General features: G+C 44.2%; 2 protein-coding genes across 2 annotated transcripts; both read left to right on the forward strand.

Annotated features, from left to right (window-relative positions):
- The first annotated feature begins 3685 nt into the window (after window positions 1-3685).
- On the forward strand, window positions 3686-10986 carry PHETA2 (PH domain containing endocytic trafficking adaptor 2). The gene is made up of 2 exons (XM_054988211.1): window positions 3686-3957; window positions 6257-10986. The coding sequence occupies exon 2, from the start codon at window positions 6272-6274 to the stop codon at window positions 7061-7063; it is 792 nt and encodes a 263-aa protein (XP_054844186.1). The 5' UTR covers window positions 3686-3957; window positions 6257-6271; the 3' UTR covers window positions 7064-10986.
- Window positions 10987-20167: 9181 nt separating this feature from the next.
- Window positions 20168-24394, forward strand: SMDT1 (single-pass membrane protein with aspartate rich tail 1). Its single transcript, XM_054988213.1, has 3 exons — window positions 20168-20397; window positions 22905-23045; window positions 24127-24394. The coding sequence occupies exons 1-2, from the start codon at window positions 20254-20256 to the stop codon at window positions 23040-23042; spliced, it is 282 nt and encodes a 93-aa protein (XP_054844188.1). The 5' UTR covers window positions 20168-20253; the 3' UTR covers window positions 23043-23045; window positions 24127-24394.
- The last annotated feature ends 1632 nt before the right edge of the window (window positions 24395-26026 follow it).

Here is a 26026-nt window from a genome sequence, read left to right on the forward strand (position 1 = left end):
ATATAAATATGTTGTAGACATCCATTGATGGCTACTAGCCATGGAACTTCCACATCCAGAGACAGTAAACTTCTGCACATTAGTACTAGGGGTAACATGAGAAGACCTTGCCCTCTATGCCCGGTTTGGTTGGCTGTCTAGGGCAACTAGCTGTCCCCGGTGTGAAACAGAATGCTGTATGCCGGTCTGTTCCAGCAGGCTCTTATGTTCCTATGATGAAGACATGTTGTATATGATGATGTTTACCTTATGATTGTGCAAGGTACATATGCACGTCTGTAACAGGGCTGATCATAATAGAAGCAAAAGCAAAAGCAGCACATATGTGTAGAGGCCACTAGAATGCTCACCCCACATTTGGAAATTGTTAGGGAATTTCTATGACCCCAATTCTAAAAGACCTATGTATGAGCATTTATTGGAGTTGACCTTTCACACAGAAGGCAAAAGTTGTTCCTTGTCAGCAGATTTCTTCTGTCACTGTGGTTAAGTAGGGTTAGAAAGCCCTATTGCAAGGACAGTATCTCTCTTGTTTTGACTTTGTACTCAAGAATTTAGCTTGGATAAGCAGCACCCTCTTGGGAAGACACCCAGGATTCCTTTGTGGCACCAGACATGTAGCCTGTTTATATTACAGAGAGTGTTTACTATCTTGTCAATCAGGCCTGTTTTGCGCCATGTCTCCTGAAGCATTTGATTCTGAAGAATTGTTTGTATCTAGTTTTGTATAACAATTTTATCTCTTTTCTGTAAACAATTAACTTTGGAAAGTATATCTCTGCTATGGCTGATTTTTTATGCATATGTCAGAACATGGCACAGCATCTGGGTTTTATTGTAAATAAAGCTAATTAATTCTTTATGGATCACTGTTTGGTGTCTTGATTACTTGTGGGTGATGGCTGTTGGGAAATACAATCTGAATGCAGAGTACCTTTAAAGAAATTTTTCCTTAACAGAAATTATCAGCCATTGAAGTGAGCAGATGCATTAACAGGTAACCACTTCTAAATTAAAATCCTGGGATCTGTGAAGGCCACCACTTGTGCACTCGATCCTTGCCCATCCAGGCTGCTAAAATAATGTAATAACCATACTAATGAGACCTTAATGTTTATCATAAATCAGTCACTGACTCAGGGCACTTTCCCACAACCACTCAAAGATGCAGTTATTTGCCGCTACTTAAAATCATCTCCATAAAAAACAATGATACAGCAAATTATCTGCCCTTTCTAGACAAAGTGATTGAAAGACCAACAGCTGACCAACTCCAGGCCTTCTTGGACAACTCTGTTGCTTTGGGCCTGTTTCAGACTGGTTTTAGGCCGGGCTATGAGAAGGAGACAGCTCTGGTGGTTTAGTTGATGACCATCTGAATGTAAACAAAGGCCATGTTTCTTTGTTGCTCCTCTTGGATCTCTTTGTAAAGGATTATTCTCCTAATCTAATTAAGGCTTCTACTATTCAGTCTAAAGATTTTAGCTTTACTCCTGGACAGCTTTCAGACCCTTAATTGAGACCTGGAAAATAGCACTGGAAAACCCTTGAGACCTGGAAAATGAGGCTGCTTATCAGTACAAAACTATGTATAGGATTCTTCTTGCAATATTCTCCCCACCTCCTCCCAAGACACACAGACTTCTTTTAAAGTTTAAAGTTTTATTAATCTAATCTTTTAAAAGAAGCAAGATACCAAAATATAAATGCTTATTAATATAAAACCTACAAAGATGAAACACAGAAAGACAGTAAGAATTGGGCTTCCTTACATTTCTTAATTTTTAAAACAAGCACATTTTCTATGTGAGTCCCATAGCATACATTACAATGATAATTTTCTTACCTAGATCTTTATGAGATTGATTTCAACTAGAACTCGGATCTACTATCTGAGTTGGCACTTTTATAGGTTATCTTATGCAGAAATCTAAGCTTTTTTCATGGGTGGCATAAACTATGATTGGTTTAAGACTTAATTATACATATTTTCAACCGTATGATAATTAGCCAATGTCCAGCTGCAAGATAAAAATAAAACAGGAAAAATGACAGGAAAAGTTCCCCCTTGAAGATAACTCAGACTCCAATTGGTGCAGAATGCTGCAGCTCATTTATTATCAGGAGTTAGGCAATGGATGGATATCACTCCCATTCTGTAGTCACTCCATTGGCTACCCATCAGTTACTGGCTCAATTCAAGATTTGATCATCACATACAAAACCCTTCCTCCCCTTGCACCCTCATATCTGTGGGATAGCCTGTCCCCCTATGCTCTGTCACAGCAGCTTCATTCATCTGGGCAGGGTGCCACTCTTAAATGGGTAAGGTCAACAACTGCCTATTCATGTGTATTCTCTGTTGTAGCCCCGACCTTATGGAACAGCTTGCCTGATGAGGTTAGGGAGGCTCCCACGCGACTGGATTTCTGCAAACTGCACAAAACTGATTTAGGAAGGCTTTTTTCATAGGTAATAGCTCTATACTGTAACAAAATGGTTTTAGAAAGATGGTTTGGTAAATGGATAGGCCCTGTGGGCTATACTGCTGTGTATAGTTCATAGCATCTGTTGCTGTATGCTTCTACTACATAATACAAACTACCCTGTTGATTGTATCAACTTGCACTGAGTAATCCAACTTGAGTCTCTAAATAAATAAAAATAGCTTGCAGCTTCACAGTACAATCAATCTGTTCTACTGCTAAGTTTTACCTGGGGATGTTTTTGGACTCTGGCTCTGCTCCTTTGCTCACTTGTGATTCCCCAGAAATGACCATGGTTAATAGTAGTAGGGTCTAAAACTGAAGCACATAGAACCATTCATTTAACTATAAGCTGCAAAGGCTGTAATCCTCTGCAAAACTGGTGCAGTTAAAATGGATGTGAGGAGAAACAAAAAATAAGAAAACTGATGGTCAACGTTATGTTTAAAGCCAGATTGTAGATAGGTTTGATTTCCGGAATACCTTACCATCACCTCAAAAATCTGGACAATTTCCTCACGGGGAAACAGGAAGATCATTTATGGTTCTAGAGGCCTTTTTCAAGGGCCTTCTTTGTTACACAAAGCTCCGACATTAGGCTCCTGTTGGTCTCTAAGGTTGCCACTGCACTCAAAACCGGCTGCTCTGATACTGTGGTCTTAGTTGATCCTGCTTTATTAAAGGAATTCTTTTCTTGATAAGGACTTTTAAAAGAGGTCCTAGGATAAGTACAGGAGTTGGTATAGATGTGGAGCTTGGAGCTTGGCATAGGACACATGCATTTTAAAATTAGTACCACCATTGAAACTTGTAGTTTCTGGATATGTTCAGCCTGGAGCATTCCTGCACCAAATTCCGATCCCCAAACCCCCAGATCCCACGAACACTCTAAACAAGGATTTTATAAATCTAAAATGTTAGCAACGGGCATAAAGTTAGAATAACTGTTATAAAATAATATTAGCAATGAAATCTTAGAAAGCAAATACGGATGGGAGCGTTTCTGCGCGCTTAACTGCCTCCACAGTATGGAAGGAATATACTTAAACTGCCGCACAGCATTTATGAGGGCAATGAGACGACCCAGAAAAAAAAAAAACTTATTCAGAAAAGACATCCGCGGCAAATAAAAGAACCTTTGCTGAGCTCTCCCATACGTGGCTTCCAGGACCTGGAAGGGGAGAAGGGAATGAGGGAATAAACGGAGGGAAACATCCTGTCTGTGATTGATTTGAGGTTGCTGGAAAACATGGCTTGCAAAGGGCTACCCTGGAGGGTCCCAGTAGTTCCTGCTCCAACGAGGATTCAGAGTTCCGGGTTTTGCTCCACGAAATCTGCAGCGGTAGTAGCCGGAGTTTGACTAAAGAAGAGGGAGGACAAGAGAAAAAGTACTTAAAGGAGGAGAGGGCTAACTGCCTAAGCCTAGATGCAACAGAAGATCGAGTTATTTGAATTCCAGTATTAGAACGGGGTAAGGTCGTGAAGAATCTCCTCCCTCTTTTTAAAGCAGGCTTGTGTCCTGAAGTGAGAACAGTTTTTTTTTTGCCAAAGTATATCTAAGCAAAACGGGGAGAAAGGTTTTGCTTAGACATACTTTGAAAGTGTCTTCCTTATTCTAAATGTGTTTTGGCTCTAAGGACCAAGTTCAAGTAGGCCGCGGAGCAATGTACACGTAACAGAGAGCAATCGTTCCAAATGTAACAAAAGAATCTTGTGGTCCCCTGAAAACTAACCAGTTTAAAGTGGCATAAGTGTTCATAAGGCAGCTCCCACTGTCAGATGCATGAAGCTGGGTCTACTCTCAAATGCTTGTGGCATAATAAATGTGTTAATCTTTAAGGGGCCACAAAATGGCTATCCTTCTGGCATCTTTTCAAAGGGGGCTTTAAAGTTCTCCATAATATGAGAATAGAAGGAGTTGCTGGTGCAGTGATAATTCTTCAAACTTTGGCTTGGTGAAGGAGCCCATCATCTTCCCCAACCTTTTTGCATTGGGACACGGCAAGATTTTTTTGACTAATAATGTGAATAGGCTGCTGGTGGGGGAAGTGCCCCTGGCACATCTGGAGTAAAAAATACATTCCAAGGGCAGAATCAAAGGAAAACCAGTGGTTGAATAAGATGTTCAAAGAATAGTCATTTTTTCCTGTTAGTAGTTTTATATATTTAAGTCATGAGGCAAATAGAAATTCAACAAATATTTCCTAATGGCCTCCACTCCTCTGCCTGTGATATTTAGCTGGGGAGATGGGAGGTCAGTAGGCAGCCTTAACTGCTAATAGTTGCAGAGAACACAGGATTTGCAGGTAAAGAACACAGGACTTGCAGCAGCATCTGTGTCTGAAAGTTTCACTGTCTCTATCAGTTACATAAGCTAGGGGAGAAGAGATACATAGTGCAGATAGGAATGGGGATTGTTAGGTGTGACTGAAGGAACACAGGTGTGAATGAAGGAACACAGGGAATGGGCCTGCAGAGAGTTGACACATTATTTAAGCTTGTCCTTTAAAAATAAATCAAAAGCTGGCCTAGCTGCTGTGCTTTTAGCCACAATCTGACATGTTTCCTGTGGCACAGTGCGTTGGGGTAGTTGTACACTTGGTCTTGGTTGCCCCACAGCCTACTTGAACTTGGTCCTGAGAGCCAAGACATGTTTAGAATAAGCCTCTGTCAACTTCTTGAGAGTCTGATTCAATACAGTCATTTCAGTGTCAAAACCATTTTGAAAGAATAGCACCAGCTGGTGCTTTATTTGGATTGACGTCTGTTGCAACTTCTAGAGGATTATGGGTGTATCTTTTATTGATGTATTATGATACCGGACAGTTCTGGAGGTGTGGATGGGAGCAGAAGAACCAAGATAATGGCAATCAGAAACTCTAACCCAGATAGGCCGAACATGTTTATATGTGGAATGTTGCCTTTGTTAATCTCCTAAAGGCAAGAAACCACCAAATATTACAACACTTCATAGTTCTTGGACATTTGGGCTGGGCCTTGTTTCTGTAGAAATGACAGCTGAACAATTTTCTGTTTCCGAGTGGGATTACTATCATCGGCATCTTTGCAATGACAGGCATCAGTGCAAGGAGAAAGATAAAGCACAGCAAGTCTTTTGATCTGAGAAATGCCCATATAACTACCATTTAGCTCTCCATTTTCCATATTGATGCAAATAAGCTTTTTATATGACTGCAGAGGCTAGGCTGAAGGCCCATTCCTCAATGAATAGGGGCAAGTGGCTTTTCTTATTTACTTACTTACCTACCTTTCACCTCAGTGGGGAGCCAACATGGTTTATATTGTTCTCCTCTCTTCCCATTTTATCCTCACAACATCACTGTGAGGTAGGTTAGGCTAAGTGTGTGTGATTGGCTCAAGATCACCCAGCAAGCTTCCATGGCAGAGTGGGGACTTGAATCTGGGTTCTCTTAGATCTAAGTCAGATGTTCTAACCAACATATTATGCTAATTTAGTGATTGCATAACCTGAGGTTTCAGGCTGATGTTGCCAAGTGTGAAAGCCTTCCTCTTGCTCTTATAAGACCTGGTGGCTGGCCTAGCTCTGGATGGTTTCATAAATATTCCTTAGAGTGGGCTGGATCTTAGTGGTTTAGCCCAGCATCACAGTCTGCAGTAGTAGATCTGATGTTGTAGAAGGGCTTATCTTCTAAAACATTCAGGGGTGGCCCCCAAGATTGTATTAAGTGCAGATTGAATTAAGCAGCCTATGCCAAAGCAGTGGTTCAATATATTTCCTCTCTCTGCAGGGGGAGATTATTACTATGAAGCTGAATGAGCGCAGCGTGACTCATTATGCCATGTGTGACTCTCCAGCAGACCACACTGGCTTTCTGTGCAAGCGTGTGGAGCGCCACCATCACACCACCTCCTACCAGCGACGCTGGTTCATCCTCAAGGGCAACTTGCTGTTCTATTTTGAAGAGCGGGAGAGCCGTGACCCTCTGGGCCTCATTGTGTTGGAGGGCTGCACTGTGGAGCTTTGCGAGGCTGCTGAGGAGTTTGCCTTTGCCATCCGCTTTGATGGTGCTGGGGCCAAGGCATATGTGTTGGTTGCTGACTGCCAAGCTGCTATGGAAGCTTGGGTGAAGGCACTTTCACGGGCCAGCTTTGATTACATGAGGCTAGTGGTTAAGGAGCTAGAGAAACAACTGGAACAGGCCCGAAAGAGCTTGGTTGTCAGCCATAAATTTCCAAAGAAGTCATCTTCTGGTTGGAAGAGACATCTCTCCAACCCCACAATGGTACCTGTGCAGGAGCACCCTGTCATCATGGAGAACGGTTATGCTACATGGGGTGATGGTTATTCTCTTGCTGGAGCAGTTTCTTTGGACCACAGTGGGGGGTATTTAAAACCCCCACCCCTACCTCCTCGTCGAAGACTGGCAGGCAGTAATGCAAGTGGAGTGTCGACTGTTGGCCTTGTTTCCATTGTCCAGGAAAGTCCTGTGTCTCCAGAGACAGCCTGCTTTTCAAAGTTGCATGATTGGTATGGGCAGGAGATTGCTGATGTGAGGAGGGAATGGCTGGAAAGCCAGAAAAAAGCAGAAATGTGAACATGGGGGGAACAGAATGGTTGTTTGTCAGGGGGCAGAGAACAATACATGCCAAGCACACTCATGGTGATCTTGCTGCACTTCTCTCTGCCATGAGAATTGCCAAAGGTGACCTATATTGCTTTCTGGAACACCATGACTGATTGCAAGTCTGTCTCTTACAGTTTATTCCAACTTTCCTCTGCAAAGCTCAGAGTAGTGTATGTGGTTCTTCCTTCCTCCGCATTATCCATGCAATGTAGGGTGCTGAAAGTGACCAGCCTACGGTCACCTTATGAATATCACAGCTGTGTGGGGATATGAACTTGGATCTCCCCAGTCCGAATTCAACACTTTTAACTACTATACCATGAAGGCTACATGCTCAGTACCAGATCTTTGCCTTCCCAGAGGCTCTAGAAAGGGCCCTGTGCTCCCCAAACCTTATATTCAACTTGTACCTCAAAAGCCTTGACATCCTTTAATAATTTACTCCTAGGATTGGTTCAGACTGGGGTGCCCAAGACCAAAACCTTCCCAAGTGTACTCCTGATTTTATTAGTTATGCAAATCTCGCTATGTGTCGTATCAGGCCAGGAAACCGATGCTGGACTGAGTTTGTGATGTGTGAAATATTTTGAGATGATGCATGTAAATCAAACTGCAGAACTGGACAGGACAGCAGAGATGCAGATAATCATTAAAAACGGTCCTCTTATTACCCTATAGCATTGCAGTGATGTTAGCCAAAACAGACAAAATGTTAAGTCTTCTTGGTCAGAACTGAATAGAAATTAGGATTGTACTGTTTAGACAGTTTAAAAGCTGGGTTAATTAAAAAAAAATTTAAGGATCTACAATGCAAGAACTTATAAAACTGCAGGTGGCAGGACTGTGTTAGAGAGGTATTTCTTCCATCTGTTACAAGCTTGAGGAAATTCTGCACTGGTGCCTATTGCAATATGTATGTACATAATCTTTTTTTAAAATCACACCCAAGAGGAATATTTCATATGCAAATCTACAGTGCAATTCCAAACAGAATTAATTCCTTCTTAGAAGGGTGCAATTCTGTTTAGGATTGTACTGTTAATCAGTTTTCTTCTGGAGGGTGACAGCCTGGATTCGAAGATAAGGATGTTATGTCAGAAACAGGACTGATCTTTTGCCCTGTATTGTTGCCCTGTTATATGGACAGGCTGGAAAGCAAAAATCAAATCATTAGCAAGAAAGTTGTCCATATGATAAGGGTCTTGAAAGAGTCCTCTCAAAATAGCAGGTTCTTAATGCACAGATTCCTCTCATGAGGATAGAATAGTGCAAGTTCAATGCATGGAAGCTACATGCCTTGCCTGTTCACTAGAACAAATGCTTAGTAATTTTATATAGTACATATCAGATATTCAAACTGTAAATATATTTATACAGTGATAATCATGTATTATTTATAAACCTGTACCTGGCCTGGGACCAGGTACCTGAAGGACTGACTTCACCTGTAGAAGCCTGCCTGCCTGCCAAATGAAGTAAACTGAAGCTCTGCTCTGAGTATCCTCAGTCTGAGGTGTGGTGGGTGAGAACCAAGGGCAGAGCCTTGTCTGGTGTGGCACCAACACTTGGAAATCCATTCCTTGCAACCAATGCTCACCAGGCTGCTGAGTTTACAGTCCATTAGGTACCATGTTACGCTTTTTAAACAATTCTCTAAAGCTTTTCACTAGTTTCCCTGTTACCTGTTTTTCATTGAGTTTCTCATTTATTCCTTGGTTTTATCTAAGCAAGTTTTATTTGAGTAATCTGCTCCACTTGTAGCTTGTTTTATGGTAGTGGATACTATTAAATTTTGTTATGGTAAACAACCTTGGACACTTTTGGTTCAAAGTGCAGGATAAAAGTGTTTGAAATAAATAATCTCTCAAATAGCCAGCATCATGATCCCAATCCTGGAGCCTCTGATGGTAGCTTGCCCAGGACACCAAGTGAATTAATAGCTAAGCTAAGGTGAGATTTGAACCAGGAATTCTTAGCTGACACTGACCACTCTGGTGCTCTGTCCCAAATCAACAACCCAGTTACTTTGGCTGTTTTCTACATTATGGGATCAAGATTAGATTAAGGTTCCCGAGGCAAAATAAAATAAGAAAAAAAACCTCTTGGACCATCTTAAAATATTATTGTGACATATTTTCATGGACTAGAATAGATGTATCAGATGCATGAAATGAGTTCTCAGCTTGCAAATATAGCTTTTTGAACCTGCCGTTCACAAACCTTTTCTCTTTATCTATATATGTGCTGAATGAAGTCAAATTTCTTGCCCATGATGAAATGAGCCATGAAATTTCATTCCACAATACCTTACTTTAAGATACCATGTGATTCTCTTTTTCAGTGCTTGCTATAATAGATTAACACCACCATTCCTCTGAAAGTTACAACTTTCATAGACTGGGAAGGGGAGTTTAGTGCGGCTCAGCTGTAAAGTATCTGTTTTATATGCAGACGGATCCAATTTTAGTCTCTGGTAGCTCCAGCGAAAGGATCTCGGGAGGCAGGTATTGGGGAAGAGCACTTTCTGCCTGAGACACTGAGAGCCACTGCTGGTTAGGGGAGACAGTACTAAGTGAGATGGACAAGTAGTCTGCCTTGGTGTTATCTACCTTCATATGTATGGTCATTTAATAATCCAGACGGGCATTATCTGTACAGTGCTCCAAAGTCAGACTCCTAATGGTGGTTAAAAACTAACGTTGCTTTCTTATGATTTCTTGCTCCATGCTGCCACCCCACCTCTGCCACAGTATTTTTCTTTTGGCCTTTCACTAGACATCATGGTACAGTTGTCCTCCTTCCCTCAGTTCTGCTTTGGTACAATCTTTCCTTACAGACGGAACTCAAAGCATGTAGACATGCTGAGGAAGCATGTAGACATGAAGGTGTGGTTTTCCACACCTCCCTGCCCACATCTGCCCCCTTTCCCCCATCACCTTGCCAGGAATTTTGATGTTAAATTGGAAGTAGATATTTTACTATACTGTTCTAAAACTGTAGCAATCTCCCTATGACGGATTTAAAAAAAAACAGCTAAAATTTCATGAGGAGCAACTTAAGAGGGTTAAGCACAAAACAAATTCTTGTATGAATCACCCTTATGCAGAAGCAACTTGTGTAACCTCTCGTAAGCTCTCTATTCTTAACATTCTATCACAGGCGATGACACTGATGTCTCAGAACATTTCAAGTAGACTCATTTGACATCACAATTGTGTACATACCCGAGGTTTCAAATATGCAAAGTTAAGGATTCATTGCTGATCTTCTGCCATTCTACTCTCATTCTTTGTTCAACTATAATAGGACAGGATGAGGATGGGTTTTAAACGTCATTCAATCACAACCATTGGGTTATGGTTTGTGATCATAAATCGAAGAACTATAGGTTAGCTAGTGTAAATAGGAGCTGGAGTTATTGATCAGTGTATACAAATTCTTGCATATCATATTGCTTTCTTATTTTTTAGATCCCGTTTCCTCTTTAAGGGACTTGCACATAACTGTTGAGCCAACAAAGCCTTTGTATACAACATTCAAGTGTAAGCCAAAGCAGATGATAATCATAAGACAACTGTTTTGGACAACTGCAGAATTTAAATAGGATGACTATTTCCAATCAGAGAAAAATATAACCACCATGGTTCTTTTACTAAGAGAAAAATCAAGCCATCATGGCAAGTAAGGCAGCACTTCCAAAACTGGTATGAATGTAATAATGTTAAACAAAATTTTAATATCAGAATCCAAAGACAAATTTTTCGCCAGCTGGTCTGGAATATATTTGCTAACCTTATACAGAACTTCATGCTATGCTTCACTCCTGCAATGAACTTAGTTTGCATGAAATGTAAACAATACAGACTTTTAAAAAAATGCATGGGTCATTTTACACACACAACAAGAAAGTATAGTATTGTTTGTTAGTTATTCATGTTTTATGCTGAATAAACTTTTTTTAAAAATCTGGTGAAGTAACTGTCATTGCTGCCTATATTGTAACTACATTGTTACTCTTGGGGTCTGTATATAGACACTGAAGATGAGAAATGGGGACAGAACAACCTCCCCACAAACCCATGGCAAGAAGTTGGCTGTGGCATTTTGCCCATTTTATGTAATCTCTATGTTGATGCCACCCTGATTTCCTTAGCATTCCCTTAGTTTTTCACTGCCACCTTAGTTCTCTTTCAGTTGGACTTGTAATATAGGAAGGCTTAGTTATAGATGGTAGACTGACAGAACGGTTAGTGCATGAGGGGTGGCTCTGAAGTAAAAAGGGATCCTTTATACTAGATGAAATGGATGTTTTACTTTAACAAAAATTATGTTTATTTGTAAGTACATATGCATAGTGGTTTCAGATTAACTCATAAGCATAGTGGTTTCAAAATAGTTTCACAGCGTAGCGGTTTCAAAAAAGGTACAGAGCTTTAATCGTTTCTTCACAGGCCCAGTAGCAAAGACTAATTTTCCCCCAGTTGCCACTTAGGCTGAGTTCATCCACAAAGACAAACAAGTTTCTTAGCACTTCACTAACAGAATAACACTCCTCTCACAGGCAGAATTCCACACAGACTGCAACTGACTGACTAGTTTCCCTCTGCACTCCGCCCACTAGGGTGCAGCTACCATCCAATCACAGCATGCTTCACCCACTCATCCGGCCCCCCCTTTCTTCACAGACCTGCATTTTAATCCATTCCAAACCCCCACATTAACCAGCAGAAACAAAACACAAACTATTTACGTGTCAAACAAACAGTTTGGTGTAGTGGTTAAGAGCGCGGGACTCTAATGTGGAAAACCGGGTTTGATTCCCCACTCCTCCACTTGAAGCCAGCTGGGTGACCTTGGGCTAGTCACAGCTCTCTGGAGCACTCTCAGCCTCACTTACCTCGCAGGATGTTTTGTTGTGGGGATAATGGTAACATACTTTGTAAACCGCTCTGAGTGGGTGTTAAGTCATCCTGAAGGGTGGTACATAAATTGAATGTTATTATTACATCAGCACATGCACATTTTCCTACAGCTGACTAAAGCTGCCTTCATTTTCCTGTCCCAAAAGAGCTATCCCCCCCCGCCGACCTAGGGCTGCCAAGTTTCTATACCCTCCCACTGCGAGGGGGAGGGACCTGGCATTTACCTTGTGCCAGCAGTGTGGTGCTCCTTTGTGCGCGTGTGATGACATCACTTCCGGATGTTACATCATCACGTCAACTGTGTGAGCAGTCCTGCACTCTGTGTGGGACTGATTCTGCCCATTTGGGGCCAAAATCGGCCCCAAATGAAGCACGGGAGAGCTCCTGCGGCTGGCATGACATTACTTCTGGGAATGATGTTGTTGTGCCTGTTGGAAGTGTGTGAACAGCACGTGTTCCTGGGGTGCCTGCAGGTGGTGGGCAACCTCCTGGAGCTTTCCACCTCCCGCCAATCACTGGCGGTCGGCAGGCAAGGAGGCAAACCCCCAGGAGTTTGCCCACCATTGGCAGGCACCTGGGAACTGTACCCCCACCCCCAATAATGTAAACCTTTGAGAGAGGGTGTCAGTATCTAGCACAGGTTGCAGGTCATTAATTATGTGTTGAACTGGTTTGAGTTGAGAGCTGTGTGACCGCCAGTGACGGTCTGGCCCTATATTCCAGATGAAATAGGTGTTTTGCTTAACTAGAAGTAGAATTCATTTATAATTACATGTGTGATGGTTGCAGAATATTGATAATATTGGTTTCAGAATAGGTTCATAAGCTTGCTGATTTCAAAATAGTTATATATTCTTAAAAATATATTGATAGACCCAGTCACAAAGACTAATTTTCCACACAGTTCTTCACTCACAGAATAATTCTCTCACACACAGAGAGTCTCTCAGGCTTCCACACAGATTGCCTGGCCTGGACAGAATCAGTAACAAAGACTTTTTCCTCTGTTGGCATTTAGGTAGTGTTCATCCACAAACAGAACACTCAAAATTCCACACTGAATGACTGGGAAGATGTAATACTTTCCCTCAGAACTCAGACTAAACACTGCAGCTCACTCTGCCCTCTAAAGTACAGCTACTGTCCAATCTCAGCATACTTCACTCACTCATCCAGCCCCCCCCTTACATCCAAGGCCTGCACTTCTAACCACAGTAACACACGTTCAAAACTCCACATTAATACACAAAAATAGAACACACAAAGCAAACATTACAGTATGCATTAATGTTGCAAACTGCTCTGGAGAGAAAAGTGGTAAATAAATATACTTAGTTATAGCAGCAGTCTTATGTGAACAGTTCAAAGATGTGTTTCTACAAAACTCTGCAGGTTTGCTTTAAATGTAAATGAATGTGTACTGGAAATAAACAAAAATCTCTAGCTGCAAGGGAGAGAAATATCACTCTGCCTCCAAGGCCTGGTTTACATCTTCAGAACAAGGTGGCAGTGTGCTCTGTCTAGAGGGCACAGAATCAACTGCCACCACTTCAGACTGTGAGAGGGAGATTCCAGTTTTGATTGTACCTTCCCATTAAAAACTCCATGCAAAGTAGCATAGCTGGGAGGGCTTGCTAGGCTGGCTATTTGAACTGAGGTTTATAATCTGTGCGATTGGGAATATTCCCAAAGTGATCCTCCACTTGCAAATCTGGGGCAACCTGTTCTTCCCTTTCATACTCTGGCTTGTGTGGGGGAAAATACACCTTCAGGTTATCAAGGCCACTGGGGAACACCCTGTGCTGTCAGTAGTCATCTGGAGAGTATATCTCTCTCTAGGGGGAAAGCAGCACAGGCTAGTGAGGATACTGCTGTATTGTCATACTACCATCCATAAATAAGCTTTCCTATAATACAGGATAAAATGAAAAAATCTAAGGTGAAAGCCTTTAGCAGCAGTGAAAAACTTTGGGGAGTAGAGGGATGAGGATCCAGGGAGGCAGCAATACATAATTTCATGTGGGTAGCCATGTTGGTCTGCGGTCCAAAAGTAACATTCAGGTCTAGTTGGTCTTTACGGTGCTGTTGGACCCAGCAACATATAGGTTACAGAAAGGGAGCAAAACACCACAGGTGGTGTTGACAGTGGGATTAAAATCCCGAAGGGTTCTTGAGATAAAAAAGCCAGGGTAAAGAACACCTGAAGCTCGGGGGGGGGGGGAGTGTTGGTTGTGACCAGAGCCCTCCTGAGGTAAAGGAGGTATTGTGTAAACATGACAGAACGGTCAGCGCCTGGGGGGTGGCTGTGAGGTAAAAAAGGGGTCCTATATTTCAGATGAAATAGGCACTTTGCCTAACCAGAAGCATTATTTATTTATGAGTACATATGCATGATGGTTGAGGAATACTGATAAGTGTACTGATCCAGGGGCATAGACTTTCCAATTTCCCGGGGAGGGGGAGGCCTGGGCCAAAGGCATTGCTATATGAGGTCCTTAAAAGAACCGGGGCCCAATGACATCATAGGGAAGAGCCAATGACATCACAGGGAGGGGCTTCGATGTGACCATCTATGGAGGCGGGGCCATGGGGGATTTAGGTAGGGGCTCCCCACAAATTTAGGGAAACCCAGGCACCCATGGGGACCCCCCTGAGTTGGGCCAAACCTAGATAAGGTGGGAGTTGGATAGTGGTTATAGTGCTATCTCAGCAATCTCCTGCTGTGTCCTGTTTTTGAAATTCACTTTTAGGATAGTCATTTTAAGATCTACAAATATATATACTGTGTGTATAGGACAAACAAATTTGACACTAAGAAAGGAAACACAGAAAAGCCTGCAGGGGAACATTTTTTAAGTTATCCGCGACGTTCATTTACAGGAATCTTGATTCTGCCTTATTCATAAGGATGACTTAGTACTGAAATTTACTAAATTGTGGCATCACAGATGCCTTCATTTGGTAAATATGTGGTTGAAGTCTGAACCAGGGCAGAATACAAAACAGTTGCTATGCACTCTACTTCTGAGCAACGTACAGAGTTCAGAGGAGTAGCAATCTCCTTCTTTTCATTTCAAATTCATCCTATAAGTGAGTACAAGCACATTTTGAGGCAATTCAGAACAGTGCTAGTCATGACCCCAAAGAAAATTCAGTTATACTACCTAGGATTTTATATACCTTGCTTTCTTAGTAGACTGCTTAAAAACTCCGCCTTAAAAACACAGACATTCAGAACACATTATTAACAAAATCACATAATTACGTGCACATTCCTTGCCAATGTTCTCTCCGGGCAGCACACAGGGCAAAAGGAAATTTTAAAAAGGTTCCTGATCTGCATTCCCCCTCCCCCCAATCTTGTTCATGCATCTTGTTCATTGTTTCAGAGAGACAGCACTCAGGCTGCCATTTTAGCAACTGTCCTTTTCTGCAATAGATACCACCTCTCCATTTAAAAATGGAATGGAAATTGAAAGAGGAGCTTAGAAGTGGCTGAAGCAGCCCCCCCCCCTCCCACACACACACTACCAAGAAAAAACTGTTGTATCACATCCAGCCAAAAGAAAAAAAACCTCAGCAAGCAAACAAACAAAGCTATTTCATCAAGGAAACACAGGGCCTACCCTTTCCCAGTGTTCCATTTCCAAAATACAATGTAATGATAACGTAACTGAAAAGTAAAATAAAATAGAGACTCCCTATTAAAAGGAACAGAAACTCATCCTTAACAGAGTGGCACTGATTGCAGAGAAAACGTGATGATGGGTGGTTGGAGTGTGCTGGTGCGAGTGTGAAAGAGAAAATAAACTTATCCTTGCCTTAGTTTCAGAATAGAAGTAAGAGTTCTTTATTATAGGAACTCCATACTTTGATAGGAAAGTGGAGAGATAGATTCCTATCTACCAATCTATTCCTGAGATTTTCAATCTACACATCAAAGCATAGTTCAGGGCAGTAAAGGAATAAACAGTAAACAGATGCCCTGACTGTCTGTCTTTCTAACTCTCTGGTTTCTCCCCCTCTGAAACCTGAAGAAAGGGACAGCATTACTAGTGGAGTCTTGTTCTTGTTGCTGTTGTTATGTGCCATCAAGTTGCCTCCAACTTGCATCTTTGTCTGATACCTTTGCCAATTGGAAACCATTCTGTTCCCCCATATTCTGTCTTGACATAGCCTCTTGTCCAGAGTGCAGGTTTCGCATCAAAACAATTGGATGCTGTGGCACCCCCATTTCTATTAACACTCTCCATAGCTTTTCATGATCCACCCAGACAAAAGCTTTTCTTTAATCTATAAAACACTGGCTGATTTTCCTCTGAAATTCCCTGGTATGTTCCATTAGCCATTGTAAATTTGCAATGTAATCTTTGGTGCCTCTTCCTTTTCTGAATCCAGCTTGGAACATCTGACATTTCTCGTTCCATATATGGTAGGAGTCTTTGCTTTAGAATTTTGAGCATCACTTGAGCAATTATGTCCAACAGAGGCCTTGCAATCCAACTATTGCTACATTGAAAGTGGGTGGAGCCAGCCAGGCTTAAGGACTAAGTTACTTAGCGTGGGCCATAGCCATAGGTATTTTAAGGCAATGTATAATTTCTTTTTTATATAAAATTTATTTTTATAAATATAAGCAGAACAGAGAAAATAAAAACAACTGCACAATTATAATCACATCAAAAGAATAAGAAAGAGTAAACATATAATAAACAATATAAATTTCTTCTGTAACATTTGTAAATTTTTTATATAAACCACAATTCCTTTTTTAAATTATAAATTCTTAATAAGCACACAAATACATATGAGCAAAAAATAGGAACAAAGCCCCGCCAAATCATGGAAAGTATAATATGATACAACAGGAAGGGTGGACAGTCCTGTGCCTCATCTGCCATTGTAACTGAGTCCCTCATGTGAGTTTGTCACTGCTTTCCCCACCCCCGGCCAAATCGGGGGGGGGGGGAGGGCTCGAGCCCCTCAGCGCCCCTGTAGTTTACACTAGGGTTGCCAAGTCCCTCAAGTCTCCCAGCAGGAGACTGGAACGCTGGCTTCTACCCCCTCTCGCTCCCAGTGTGCGTGATGATGTCACTTCCGGGAGTGACGTCACCACACAGGATCGAAGGCACCTGTGTGACAATGTCACGTGCGCCAGGGAGGGCAGAGAGAGCGGGCAGCGCGTGCGCTTGCTCGCTCGCAGCCGCTGTCCCACCCCTTGTCCCTGCAGGCGCGGGCAGCACAGGGGCGGTGGCGGGAGAGCGAGCTGTGGTGGCCAAGGCCTGCTCTCTCGCTGCAGCCGCCCGTGCAGCTGGCGCTGGCAGGGAAAAGGGCCATGGTAGCGGCGGTGGCGAGAGAGCAGGCCGTGGCCACCGCAGCTTGCTCTCTCACCGCCGCTGCCACCAAACCCCTTGTCCCTGCCAGTGCCGGCTGCACAGGGGTGGCGGCAGCCACGAGAGAGCGGGCCATGGTGGTTGCAGCGGCAGTGGCAAGACCGGCATGCTCTTGCAACCGCCACCTGCTTTCTCTCTGCCACCGCCGCCGTCCGCTCTCGCGGTGCGGGAGCACGCCCTGCACCTGGGAGTGATGTCACCACGCAGAATTGAAGGCACCTGCATGACAACATCACACGCGCCAGGGAGTGCAGAGAGCGGGCAGCTCTCTCTCTCTCTCTCTCTCTCTCCACCGCGCCCCCTTGTCCCTGCTGGCGTGGACAGCACAGGGGTGGTGGCGTCAGTGGGAGAGCGAGCTGCAGTGGCCATTGCCTGCTCTCTCGCCAGGGCGCAGCCGTCCCTGTGGAGCCGGTGCCGGCAGGGACAAGGGGCGCGGCGGGTGGCGGCGAGAGACAGAGCAAGCCATGGCCACTGCAGCTACACAGGGGCTACTGCAGCCGCAGCAGTGAGAGTGGCGTGCTCTTGCAACCGCCGCCTGCTTTCTGCCGCCGCTGCCACCTGCTCTCGCGGTGCGGGAGCGCACCCTGCACCTGGGAGTGATGTCACCACGCAGAATCGAAGGCGCCACCATGACATCCCATGCACCGGGGAGGGCAGAGAGAGTAGGCAGCTCTCACTCGCTGCCGCACCCCTTGTCCCTGCTGGTGCAGGCAGCACAGGGGCGGCGGGGGCGGGAGAGCTGCAGTGGCCACGGCCTGCTCTCTCACACCACAGCTGTGGCCGCCCCTGTGCAGCCGGCACCGGCAGGGACAAGGGGCGGGGTGGCAGTGAAAGAGAAAGCAGGCCGTGGCCACTGCAGCTCGCTCTCTTGCCGCCGCCATCGCTGCTGCCGGCGCAGGCAGCACAGGGGCAGCGGCAGCGGCAGCAGGAGAACGAGCTGCTCTCCCTCGCAGCTGGCGCCAGTAGGGACAAGGGGCATGGCAGCGGCAAGAAAGAGAGCAGGCCGTGGCCACCACAGCTCGCTCTCCCGCTGCCACTGCCACTGTGCCCCTTGTCCCTGCCGGCACAGGGAGAGCGACAGGCGCAGCGAGAGAGCAGGCTGTGGCGGCCGCAACAACAGCGGTGAGAGCGGCGTGCTCTTGCAACCGCTGCCACCCACTCTTGCAGTGCAGGAGCGCACCCCAAAACTGGGAGTGATGTCACCACACAGGATTCAAGGCGCCTGCGTGACGTCACGCATGCCAGGGAGGGCAGAGATAGCGAGCAGCTCTCTCTCTCTTGATGCCGCGCCCCTTGTTCCTGCCGGTGCTGGTAGCAGAGGGGCGGCGGCAGCAGGAGAGCAAGCTGCAGTGGCCATTGCCTGCTCTCTCTTTCGCCGCAGCCATGGCTGCCCCTGTGCAGCTGCCACTGGCTGGGACAACGGGCACGGCAGCGGCAAAAGAGAGAGCAGGCCATGGCCACTGCAGCTTGCTCTCGCCACTGCTGCCACCGTGCTCCTTGTCCCTGCTGGCGCTGGCTGCACAGAGACGGCAGCTGCTGCAGCAAGAGAGCAGGCCGCGGCGGCCACAGCAACAGCAGTGAGAGCAGCATGCTTTTGTAACCGCCACCTGCGTTTTCTCTGCCGCCGCCGCCACCTGCTCTCGTGGCACGGGAGCGCCCCCCCACACCAGAGAGTGACGTCACCACGCAGGATCGAAGGTGCCTGCATGATGTCACGCATGCCAGGAAGGGCACTCTCTCTCTCTCTCTTGCTGCCGCGCCCCTTGTCCGTTGGCACCCGCTGCAGAGGGACGGCGGCAACTGCAGTGAGAAAGCGGGCCGTGGCGACCGTAGTGAGAGTGGCTTGCTCTTGCAACCGCCGCCTGCTTTTTCTCTGCTGCCCCCCGCCCGCTCTTGTGGTGCAGGAGGGCGCTCCGCACCGGGGAGCAGGATCGAAGTCATTTGCATGACATTACCTGTGCCAGGGAGGGCAGAAAGGGCGGGCAGCTCTCTCTCTCTCTCCCCGCTGCCACGCCCCTTGTCCCCTTTGCAAATCGTCTTGCTCGGGGAGGGATGCTCTGGAGAAAGCTCAGAAAGTTGCAGCTGCCCACCCCCAAAGATCATTGAGAGCAGGCTTGCGACTGGAGAAACGATTTGCAAACGCAGGCTTTCTCTGACTTTTAAGGCAGCGATCCTAACAGTTCTAACAGAGAGGGGAGGACTTCACGGACATGTCAGCTTTCTCTAGAGCATTCCCCACCCCCCAGCAAGACGATTTGCAAAAGCTGCTGTCTTAGGCTTTCTCCGTCTCTTCAGGCAGCTGTGCTAACAGAGAGGGGAAGGGACAAAAGGAAAAGGGGTGGGGGAGAGGGACTTCAGTACCCAGAAAGACTTGCGAAAATGATCAAGTGCCCTTCGCGAGGCTCCCAGTGAGGTGTTTCCCCGCTCCGACGGGGGGGGGGGGGAGGGAGGAGGGGGGATTGTAACCCTTTGCTCCTCCAGCCGGGCTGGAGGCAAGCAGGCCAGCGAGGAATCCTTCACCGCTGCCTTGCCTCTTTGCCCTCATAGACAGCAAGGGAAGAAAGAGGGAAGGGCGAGCAGCCGCCCGTCTGCAGAGCTGGCCCTCGCTCCTCTATGGCTGTGACCTCTTTGCCTCAAAGGCTGGAAACACCCACGCCTCACTAGCACTTCTCCACATCCCCACTCCCCCCCCCCTCAGGCAGCTCTTGTCCATTAAGACAATTCAGCTGCATGCGTACTGCTTCCCCAGGTATCACGAGATTTGAGGAAGCACCGCCCGCTCTTCTCGCTGCCCCGGGAGTGCAGTTGTGGCAGCCGTCGCGAGGGCAACTACTCGGTGAAGAAGATGGCTGGGCGTCTGTTGGCAGCGACTGGACCTTGGGCGAGGATGGGACCTATTGGGATCCGTAGAAGCCCTTCTACCGCCATTGCACCATCGCGCAATGTTACCGCCACCCAGACTGGAGCCATTTTGCCCAAGCCGGTTAAAGTGAGTGTGGGAAGGCAAGCCACAGAGGAGAAAGGGGGGTGGAGGGAGAGGAAGCGCGAAACCAGTATGAGGCGCAGGTCTGATGTTATTGGCTGGTTTCGCCAGCCAGTAGTTAGTAAGATTTCCTGTGGAGGCTGGGACTGGCGCTTGACTGACAGATCATTGGGTAAATGAAAACCAGAACTAGACTGAAAGGTCTAGGAACGCGGAAATGGCGCTTGAAAGGGTCTGGCAAAGACGAGAGGATCAAAGAATGAATTGTAATGCATGTTCTCCTTTAGTCAAAATGAGGCTGTCTGGCTACTAAACTTGCATAAGCTCGGACTGTCTGTCTTTCCTTTTACATCTCAGGTTCGTGGTCCTTCCCTCCACCAATTTGTTTTATCATCACAACAATCCAGTGTGGTGGGCTAGGTCGAGGGAGAGCGGTTGGCCCAGTATTATATAGAGAATTTCAGGCACCGTAGTGATTAAATAATAGCAACATTATTTTTCTATAAATATTATAGAGAGAGATTAGTGCATACTCAGAGTAGTGAAAAGTGTTATTATTCCCACAATACAGCCAGCAGGGGCATGAATATTACTCCCATTCTGCAGTCACTCCATTGGCTAGCTATCAGTTACTAGGCTCAATTCAAGGTATTGGCTATCACATACAAAGCTCTTCATGGCCTTGGTCCAGCATATGTATGGGACTGCCTATTTCCCTGTGTTCCTCCACAGCTTCATTCACCCAAACAGGGTCTCCTGCAGGTGCCACTGTGCATATGGGCAAAATCAACAGCTGCCCAAACACGTGCATTCTCTGTGGAGGCCCTGGTCTCCTGGCTTTCCGCAAAGGCCGCAAAAATGAATTATTCAGAGACTTTTTTAGTCAGATAGGAGGGCTGTACTGTAAAGAGGTGGCCTCAAAGAGATGCTTAACAAGAGATAGAGGGACCATAGACTATGTGCTACTATGTACTATCTGTTGCCATTTCCTATCTGTAACTTTACGTCTGATCCTACTGGGTAGTTCTTTGTTGTCTAATGTCAGTCTTAGAATTGCTTATGTTCTGTTTCAGCATTTGCTGATATGTTTACAGATTTGTATTTATATATCCTATGGCATTGTTTATTGAAATGTCCTTGATATTGACTGTACTAATCTCACTCTATGTAATCCGCTTTGAGTCTCATTGAGAAAGGCCAACTATTAATGGCATAAAATAACTAAATAAATGTAAATTAGTTGATTGACCATTACCCCTGGTTAACCTTTCATTTTCCCAAGTATGAAATAAGGCTGGTTGTCCAACCCTTTGGATGGCTAGTCATGGAAGCCATTCAGCATCTTGCATTTCAATCTTTTCCCAGATAATGTGTATGTTCTAAATGAAATTACTCCCTTACTGCTGGTGCCATATGATTTCTATTAAATTACTTCATATCTCACATAGAGGGATTGTCTGCCAATTCAGAACAAGTCCAGAAAGGAAAATGTTAGGTATCAGAAAAGAAACAGCTAAATACTTCCTGTTTCTTATTCTACTGTTGAGACTTCTTATGAAGTTTCCAGCTTCTACCTTAAGCCAGGCTCTACGCATTCCTTAGAAATTTGAGTTTTATATAAGGAATGCAAGTTAGAGCCGGGGTGGGTGGGGAGAGAATGACATTGCAAAGAAAGCAGGGCGAGACTCCACACTAGGGGACTGAAAAGGACTTGATGGAAGGGGAAATGGCCTAATATGACTTATCCCCCAGATGTTTCCCATTGCTGCATTTAAAGTGTGTTCAACTATGCCTTGTAGAAAGGCTTGGGGCAAGGTTGCCAACCCCCAAGTGGTGGCTGGAGATTCCCTGGAATTACACCTGATCTCCAGGCTACAGAGATCAGTTCCCTTGGAAAAAATGGCTGTTTTGGAAGGTGGAGTCTATGGCATTATACTCCACTGAGATCACACCCCTCCCCAAACCTCACCCTCTCCATCCTTAAAATCTCCAGGAATTTCCAAACCTGCTGGCAACTCCAGCTTGGGGTGATACACATGCTGCTGGCCATAAAGTTCGATATTGCACTAAGTTCAGTATTAATGCTAATCTACAGTTGTATTGAACTGGTGCTAGAAGCAAAATTCTTTTTTCTGGAGCCTTCAGTACCTTAGAATTTCTTACTGATGTAGGAGCTACCTTGTCAAATTATTGTAGACTTTTGTTTTCCTAAGTACATCTTCAGGATCATCCTAAATGCTGTTGTGTCTTTGGTTCACAGACTTTACTTATTCGTATGTTTTTTGTGTTGAGGTAATTTTTGCAAACATTTGTGCACATGTATAAACACACTGAGCCATCTAAGATCATCTAATTGTATGTTACAGGAATAGGCCTTTGTAGGATGCAATTTAAATGTTTCCATGAATTCTCTATTTAGTTATTCTGGCAGCTACATAAAGACTGCTGATGGCTATCTTGTTTGGCAAAACTTGTGTTCTGACGGATATTAACTTGCCTATTAATCTCTGTAGATGCCCTTTGGTCTTCTCCGTGTATTTTCTGTCGTCATTCCCTTCCTGTATGTTGGAACACAGATCAGCAAAAGCTTTGCAGCTTTGCTTGAGGAACATGATATCTTTGTACCAGAGGATGACGATGATGACGACTAATAGGTATGACCATTGATGCAGATGCTCCAACTCCATTTTTCCTATTCTGTTTGGACAATATTTTCCAAAGCCCATGGGCACTCTGTAGCAAAAGCCACACTGTCTTAGGATTTTGCTTAGCTGGGGGACCTGTAATGAACTTCTGTATGCTGCAGCTTCAAATTGAGAAGACACCCTTCTCTCCTGCCCCTCAAAGCTAAATGGGTGAGGCTGAATGGGTCAAACTACATATCTTTAATCTGTAAAATTCAGCACAGTTAGAGTATGTAAGGCAATGCATGTGTCCAAGAATATTTCCTCACTGCACTTGTCAAAGCTGGCTTTTGGAGGGGACCGTCAGTAGAAGAGGTGTAGCAGTCTATCCAGTACTCCTCCCTAATAGCAAGCTTATCTCAGTTCACCATACCTGTGTTAAGAGCATCTTTCTGTCCCCATTTCCTTTCCCATTTTTTCCCTGTATCCAGTTCTAAAGCAAGAATAAACTTGTGCATATACATATCAACAGGGCTTTTTTTCAGCTGGAATGTGGTGGAACGGAGTTCTGGAACCTCTTGAAAATGGTCACATGGCTGGTGGCCCTGCCCACTGATCTCCAGACAGAGGGGAGTTTAGATTGCCCTCTGTGCCGCCGAGCAGCACAGAGGGCAATCTAAACTCCCCTCTGTCTGGAGATTAGGGGGCAGGGCCACCAGCCATATGACCATTTTCTTCGAGGGCAACCCACTGAGTTCCACCACCTCTTTTCCCAGAAAAAAACCCTGCATGTTAAGTATAACACTGAAAGAACTCAAGATGAATGAATATTAGGGAATGTACAAAGTTCCTATTGCGACAGTCTTGCAGCCAACAACAAAAGAATGCTGCTTGCTAAATATTTGCTAAAGCCAGTCAACTTGTTTTCTTGGGGATTTTGATCTATGAGAAATAAAACAAGTTGTTTAAGATACACATTGTGATATGAACATTTTCCATTTGAACCTTCTTGTTTTCAGTGACCATGTCTTGTTCTACAGAGTGCAAAACTAGCTTTCTGTAAAGGGTACTACCACAGTATAGATTAACTTACGTTTTTGTTTTGTTACAGGTTTGCAATGGAAGAAAGACTTAGTTACACATTATTTTGACATCACTGTCAAAGCATGGTCCCTTCTTTTATTTTGTAAAGAAGGCAGTTTGGACAGATAGATCTTATTCCAGCAAGTGCTGTGTGTGCGCATGTCAAAATGAGAATACCTGTACCAATGTTGGTTCACCTGCACTTTACATCATCTTAAAAGACTGCTTGAAGTTCTTATCCCAACAAGTCAGGGAAACAGAAGTGTTTTAGATTGCAAATAAAGACAAGAGTGAGAGTTGTGTCTCTTCCATTAACTGAGTATTAAAATGTCAACATTTATACGCTCCTTAGCCAAGGCTCTCCTTACAGAAATGAACAACAGTGAAAGAATCAAAGCACACTGAATCTCATTACCATTTCATATCCAGCAGGAAAAAGGTCTTAGATTGAATGGTGTTCCATTTATGGTACATCTTCAATTTTAAGGAAACCTAACTTCTATGTTTAAAATAAGTCATTTAAGTTCCCTATTTAAGCTGAACCAGAGCTTAAAACTATTTTCTTTCTTAAAATTCTCTGCTCGGATTTGATAAAAATATTTGCTACTGAACACTATTTGAATTTGGCATTTAACTGAAGTTTGAGAGTTGATGTGTAACAATATTTGTATTTTAAATAAGTAATTCAATAATATTTAGTATGAGACAGCTTGATGCTTCATAGTTAGTATTTTATTTATTTACTTTCTTTATAGCCTTCCTTTCTTGGTGAGACTCAAGGTGGATTACACCAAAATAAAATTGATTCTTAAGTATAGTTTCATTAAGCATATACATTTCAAATTTGACAGAAGTGAGCCGTTTGCAAATCTCCTTTTAGTACCAGTGTGTGCAGAACTGAAAGATAGTGGTGATAACAAAAAATGGAATATCTATACTTGGAAGCAGCAAGATAGGAAATAAGCTCAGGAAACCAAAGGGAATGATGTTGGAGCAGAAACCATGGCACAGCAGAAGAGACGTTCCAGCTAGAGGCCTGGTAATACAATGACTATTGTTCCAGCAACAGAAATAAAGTCAGTACAAAAAGGGAAATTGGGTTTGTTGTCATGTAGGAACTGTAACATGTCCATGTCGTTAGAGCAACAATGGAATTCTAGTAGCATTACACCCTTTAATTCCAATGAACTTAGTGGGCTTAAAAGGCTGCAGTTCTGCTTAGGAGTGTACTGCAAGTTACAAAGTGAATGCTTATAGTGAACCAATGACAAAAAACTGCTTTGGTATTTACAACTTAATTCAGTTGGCCTACTTAAAAATGCAAATACAGATTATTTTAGGTATTCCTGCCCCCCGCCCCAAATATATAAGTAAAACATCTAGAATCTGTGCTGAAGACTCTTAAGAAATACAGCGGGAAGGAAGCCTTGGGCTCTGCAGCATAACTGGCTACTTTCACATGTGGAGTTCATTCAGTTTTTTAAAAATATCCTTAATGTTAAGATTTGATAGAATCCATGGCACTGGGTTAAAAGTAAAAACTGAACAAACTGTTCACATTAAGTTTAATTGCAAATTTCAAGAATCATCTTTGAATAGTCAATTTTTTAAACTCAAGATTATTCTACAGTTTGTGCAAAATATCAGTGACACCTATTCTTGTGCTGCTTTCCTAGGGCTATACTAGACCTTTTGCCCAACCCAACTGATGAGAGAGAACATACAAAAAAAGTGTTTGCTTGGTTGAAGAGAAACTGTTGCCTTGTGTCTCTCATATTCCAGTCTTGTCCATTTTGCCTGCTTGACTCCCAAAGCTGAGTGCATTTGTGTTAACTACAAGTTTCAAAATGGAATACAAATGCTTTGTTCTTGCACTGCCATCTGTGAACTATAGTTCAATCCAGTAAATACTCAGTATGTGCCAATAT

The sequence above is a fragment of the Eublepharis macularius genome, chromosome 9, assembly GCF_028583425.1.
Source record: "Eublepharis macularius isolate TG4126 chromosome 9, MPM_Emac_v1.0, whole genome shotgun sequence".
Lineage (NCBI taxonomy): Eukaryota > Metazoa > Chordata > Lepidosauria > Squamata > Eublepharidae > Eublepharis > Eublepharis macularius.